Source organism: Grammomys surdaster, unplaced genomic scaffold (genome assembly GCF_004785775.1).
Source record: "Grammomys surdaster isolate TR1022 unplaced genomic scaffold, NIH_TR_1.0 224, whole genome shotgun sequence".
Lineage (NCBI taxonomy): Eukaryota > Metazoa > Chordata > Mammalia > Rodentia > Muridae > Grammomys > Grammomys surdaster.
In genome coordinates, this window is record NW_021604669.1 from 2,963,833 (window position 1) to 2,969,832 (window position 6,000).

Consider the following 6,000-nt stretch of genomic DNA (forward strand, 5'->3'; position numbering starts at 1 on the left):
CTCCCTGGAACAGTCTCTGGGGTCTTAGTTGTCCCTGCTCTTCCACTACAGGGCTTCTTGTGGCTAAGGAAAGATCCCTTAGACTCAGAATGTCCTTGAGTGAGGCTGCCCAGGAAGCAGGATTTTTCTTGGTGTCCAGTGCATTTTCAGATGCAGAAACCTGGCTTCCCTCCCCCAGTAATTGATGGGCAAGTAGGTTCAGAAGATGTCCGGTACATATTAGCATCTTTATTTTATTTTTCAGGAGTGGTTTGGGCTGAGAGGATGATTCAGTTATTTGAGAGAGGAAGGAAAGGGACTCTATGTAGTTGGCAAGAGCCTATTAGTTGTTTAAAACCCCCACGGTCAAGGTTGCCCAACTCTCTGCCTCATTTACGTAACGAGTTAATGATAATAAGTGGATGACTTTATGGATAGTGATGAAGATGTGCAGGGTCAGTGATGGAGGCTTCCCTGCATCCAACAGAGCCTGGTTTCTGCTCCATCCTTTTTCGTTTTGATGAGTCAGGTTTGAGTAGCAGATTAGCACTGTCTGTGACCTCAGGCCTCTGACCTACCTCCTTTGTTCTCTCTTACACAGGGTGCCAAGGGGCATGATGGTGCACAAGGTCCTCCTGGAGCAGCTGGAAACCCTGTGAGTCCTGTCTTGCCTGACATCTGGGGACTTCCTAGAAGGGGTGGCCCAGATGAACATCTTTTCCCTGTCTCACAATTCTGAACCAACTGGGATGTGGCAAAGAAAGCAAATCCACATTGATGGAGCTCTCCAGGGGCCATTTGAACCTGAAGCATAACCGGAGATGCCCTCATCTCTATAGTGTTCCAGCAGGCCTGGACTTTGTTCATGTGTCCAGCCCTGAGATAAATTCCCTCCTGGACAGACATGGATGCTACAAAGACAATCCCAGTGTTAACCCAGGTGGTACCTGTGTGCCCAACAGCAAGAGAAATATTTAGTTTGCAAAGGACACACAAAGGATCTTTGCTGCACAAAGAGAGCCACTCCCAGATGTTTGCTATTCTGAGGACTGGGCTTGGTTTCTGATCCACAATTCCACAACTGTCTCTCCGTTTTTCTTTTTGTCTCTGTGCCTCTTTCTGTCTTTGTTTTCTCTACGTCTGTCTCTCTCTGTGTGTCTCTGTCTCTCACACAGACCCTCAAACACAAAGTGGCAGACAAGGCATTGATTGTACAGATAGTTATTTTCCAGCAGGCACTTTCTGAGCTCTTAGGCTGCTGTTCCTGTCTCCCCTGGCCACAAAGTATGTTTAATTTCAGAGCTTTTCACTAGGACTGCATGGAGCTGTGTTGCATGGCCAAATCTGTAGCGCTCAGGGATCTCCATGGTACTAGATGGACACAGAGCCAGACTGACCTGCCTGGTCTCCCACAAGGAGCATCAATGTCCAGTCTAGTTCTGGAGCTACAGACCAAATTCACTAGCCAAAATACAATTATGTGACTAGGCCACCTGTGACTGCGGCTTACCAGAGATGGGATCAGGTATGAATGGAGGTTAGTGCTAATGACACAGAAGGGGCAGAGACAGGTATTCTCCTAGCAAAGACAGCCTGGCCTGTTCTCAGCCTGAGTAGAGTAGAAGCAGTTTAGAAAGGAGGCTGGGAGTGCGCTCTGTGATTTCTGACCGGAAGGACACGTGATCTGTGAGAGTGCACCTAAGCAATTTCCAGTTCTCATTCCATGGCACTGACCCTCCTGAAATGCCCTCATCAGAACCAGTCTTGCCTAGCCATGACCTACCATCAAGTTCTAATTAAAATCCACTCCAGGAAGCAATCACTGACCATCCAATCAAGCACATACATGTCATGTGTATACAGGCGCAAGCACCCGCAGTCACACCCCTCCTCCCCTCTCTCCCCAGGTGCCCTTGCTCTGCGAATGGTGCCAGCATCTTCAGCATGGCACTGCCTTAAAGAGGTCTTCCCAGAGTCATGCAGCCTCTTGATTTCCTTACCCCTCCCCCTTCCCCTCTCCAAAAGTTTCTTTCTGTCCATCTCCTTGCCAGCCACTGCCCAACCCTTATCACTGGTGTGTTTCACAAGGCTTGTCTAGGGTCCTTTAACACCTCAGTGGGCCAGGGGCCTTTTCTTCATAACTCAACGCTGAACAATTCCCTCTTCTATTTCTATGCATAAGATCAAGGCTGATGATCATTCAAACTCCTTAGGCATGACGAGGGGCTTTATTTATTTTCTGCCCGCTCTTGCCATCCCCACTTCCCACCCCAGTGCCTGGGATTGAGGAACTGTGAGAGTCTTCCTGTCTCTGGTTCCTTCTACTCCCAAGTCCATTCACTTGAGTCTCACTGGGGGTGGGGATACTATACTCCAACGAAGAGCAAGTTCCTAATATCTATGAGTGTCCATTTAGAAGCTGTTCCAGCAGTCCAGGGTGAACTCAGTGTGAGACATGTATGGAGAATGGCTGGGTTTAGTTATTTCTAGTCAATACATTTGGCTTTTCTCAATTGCTCCATCTCTGTTTAGGGTGCTCCGGGACCTGCAGGACCTCCAGGTCTCAGTGGCCCGCCAGGAAGTTTGGTGAGTATTATGAAGAGAGAAAGCATGTTGGTGTGGGTTGTGAACCTTCAGTGTCTGCCTCTGTTCACTCCCATCTCCTCCTTCCCATCCACATAGAGCTGTGGGCAGCATTATCAACAATGTGTTGATGAGGGCTACCCAGATGGAACATTACCAACCCAAGGTTCTAGGCAACATGTCAGCTTCCTGGGTTGTAGATAGATTTGGTGTGACAGAGAGGCTGTACATTTCACTGATGTTGGAATCAACATCACAGTTTGCCTTCAAAGAAATAAGTGAATCTAGAAATAAGGGTCCCAATGGCTGGTAGATACACCACTGACACTAAACAGTAGGTCTCTGACACCAAGTCAGATTTTTGAGTTTAAAGAAACTATTGATGTCAGCCCTCACCTGGTCTGCCTACCCAAAGACTGAGGCTGTTGAGACAAGCACTCAGCAGACCATACCCGTTCTCAAAGTTTTGTTGTTATAAGCTCTAGGAGCAGACTCTGGCAAGGACATGGGCAACAGCGAGTTTAAAACTGGATGGGGAATACATGAGCGGAAGTGAAAGGGGCCCGTTAACATAATCCAGGGGGCTAATATCCATCAAAAACTGACCATGTGAATAACCTTTCTTTTTTTCAGGGTCCCCCTGGTGTCAGAGGCACCCCTGGGAAAGATGGGGAGCGTGGAGAAAAGGTAAGAGCAATGTAGACTGCAGGAAGGCATCTATTGTTTTAGGCTTCACTCGGCCAGTAGGTGAGGAGCTCAGACTGCTCAGGGCTGGCTTAGGGCCCAGGCATTAGAAAGGACTGTATGGCTGAGAGGGGAATGTGAGGTCTCATATTCTCTCACTTTCATTGCTCACCCAGGGCTCAGAGCAATGTCCCCTTTACCGTTGTAGACAGAAGCTCTGAGCGACTTTATTTGCTCTGTATCTCATAGCTGGTGAGCAGCAGAGCTGGATCCCAGTGTACAGTCTACTTTTAATTCAGTGATCCACTTATCCACTGGGCATCATGGTTACCAGGGAACCCTTCCCAAGCCTGAGAAAGCATTTTGTTTATTATAGAAAAGAATCCCCCTTTCTATCAACTAGAACGAGCCCACAGGCCTAGGAGGAACAGGCACCCTCTTCAGTCCCTCTGCACATTGCTCTGACATGGCCATGTGCTTTAAGGAAGGTCCTCATCCGTGTTAGCTATGCCAAGGCAGGGCTTGAGAAACCTACAGTGTTCATCAGTGCCCAAGGCAGATATTGAGTTTTAGACCCATTAAAGGCTGGTTCTATGTCTGAGTTGTGGGACTCTGAACTAGGATGAGAAATGTTATCCAGTAGGAACAGTCCCACCACCTCTTGACATTTGGTGGTCCCTACACCAAGGAGAGGGGCTGCACCTGGCTTAGCATATGCAGAACAGGATTCTTCCTCAACTATCACAAAAAACAGTGAAGGATGCTGTTCCCATCACTCACAAGATTCAGCCATCCTCAGTGTCAACAAAACCAAGGCTGAGAAACTACCACCCTAACAAATAGCACTCTAGATGCACTTGGATTTGCTCAGCTGTAAAGTGAGGATAGCAGAAGGAGCTTTGGTCCAAGCATATGAACATCACCCCAAGGACTGTAGGCAGGGGCGTAGCCTTGGGAGAGAACATGTGACAAGGAGGTGATGGTGTGCCTTGACCCATCACATATCAGGTGTCCTTTCTCCAGATGTATTGTCTACAGCAGTCTACACAACTGCCCAAACATGGCTGGCCTTTTAGATAGGGTCTCACTCTGTGGCTCATGCTAGCCTTGAACTCACTCTGTAGTTTAGGCCAGCTTCTAATCTGTGGCAATTCCCCTGCCTCAGCCTCTCAAATGCTGAGATTAGAGGTGAGGGCCACTCCAAATCAAATCCATCAAATAGATTCCTTCTCTTGGAAACATTGTCAGAAATTATCACTTTTTATTTTTATTTTTTACCTTTCATGGTTTTATTGTGGTAAAATTTTAAGAAGAGTGAGTGGTACTTTTTTCATTTTAGCAAAAGATTTGATTTTAAAATATGAGTTTCAGAGGAAAAATGATTTATTTTAGAGGAAAAACAAACTGTAGAACATATATTTGGTTTGTGATCTGTTGACGACAAGCTTAATACTAATCCCTGGGTAGTACAAAAGCAAGATGTTTGTGTGTGTCCTGAATGTCAGGAGCTTTCTGTATAGACCTGGGTAGTGTACTACTTGCAGTAAGCACCATGTCTTTTCTTCCTGAATCCTTGGATTATAAATGTATGCCACAATGCCCTGTAGGTGCTTCTTTTTTTAAAAAAAGATAACGCCACCTAAAATTGCAGAGACAGAGCACCTAAGTTTAAAAGGAATTTATCCAAATTACATTTCTGTGTGTTGTTGGCTCATTTAACCTCTAGGGGGAGCCAAACACCTTTTCTTGACTGTGGAAAAAGAATGACTGGGAGCAAGGCCCAGGGTTGGAAGGGACCAGATCTCTGCAAAAGGACAAATTTCCCTCAAATTCATACCTACTCTTTCTTTAGCAGGTGCCATGTCTGTCTGGAAGCTGGGAATATCCACCTTGCTCTCTAGACTTGAAGGGGCCCCTCTCCCTTTCCTGCTTGAGAGCCTTAACTAATTATCCTGCATTTCCCCATCAGAGAAGGGATAAAGACAGGCAGGGTGAGGCTCCGTGGAGGCTCTGCTGGAAGAAAGGACTTCAGCATATGAATGTGGGGGGAGCAGAGTTCAACGTCTGACCTCCACTGAGCAGTCTGTCTTCTGATGCTTTAGAGGGATAGGCAGCTCAGAAAGCTGCCATGCAGGCTCCGGCTACCTGTAGCTAATGCTCATCAAGGTCCTCTTTTCTCCCCAGGGAACAGCAGGGGAAGAAGGCAGTCCGGGGCCAGCTGGTCCACGGGGAGATCCTGGTGCTCCTGGCCTCCCTGGACCACCAGGAAAAGGGAAGGATGGGGAGCCGGTAGGTGGTGGCCTGACATCCTTTGAGCTTTGGGAAGCCAGGCTTACAGGAGGAAAGAGAACAGGGCAAAAGCCAAGACTCATTGTAGAAAATGAGCCATAGTTGATGCACTGAAGCTGGGTGGGAAGGGGGTACTGTAAAGCTCAAGATGTCCCTTGGTCCAGGGACATAGTCCTGCCAATCAGCATGCTTAAAGGTAACAATAAAGTAGAAACCTTGTAACACTGTATTTCCATGACAGTTTTTACTAACTCATGAATTACTGCTGAAATCTGTGACTTGATACTTTGAGCCTGTGGTTGACCACACGAAACTGGATCCTTGGATATGCAAAACCACAAATGGGGACATATGGCAGCTGTACTCCCAACCGGCTTGAAGCACATGGAGCTCAGGTTGCAGGCTCAGGATCCAATGGAAGCCAGTCATGCAAACAAGTTTCAAAGTACCCAGTGGTTGTGGCGC

At 47.3% G+C, this 6,000-nt stretch overlaps 1 protein-coding gene across 1 annotated transcript in view; it reads left to right on the top strand.

Annotated features, from left to right (window-relative positions):
- Col22a1 (collagen type XXII alpha 1 chain) overlaps positions 1 to 6,000 on the top strand; it is a 236,740-nt gene that overhangs the window by 139,525 nt on the left and 91,215 nt on the right. The window contains exons 35-38 of the mRNA XM_028773262.1: positions 581 to 634; positions 2,512 to 2,565; positions 3,196 to 3,249; positions 5,431 to 5,535. Coding sequence (XP_028629095.1) covers positions 581 to 634; positions 2,512 to 2,565; positions 3,196 to 3,249; positions 5,431 to 5,535 — 267 coding nt within the window. The remainder of the gene's footprint in view (positions 1 to 580; positions 635 to 2,511; positions 2,566 to 3,195; positions 3,250 to 5,430; positions 5,536 to 6,000) is intronic.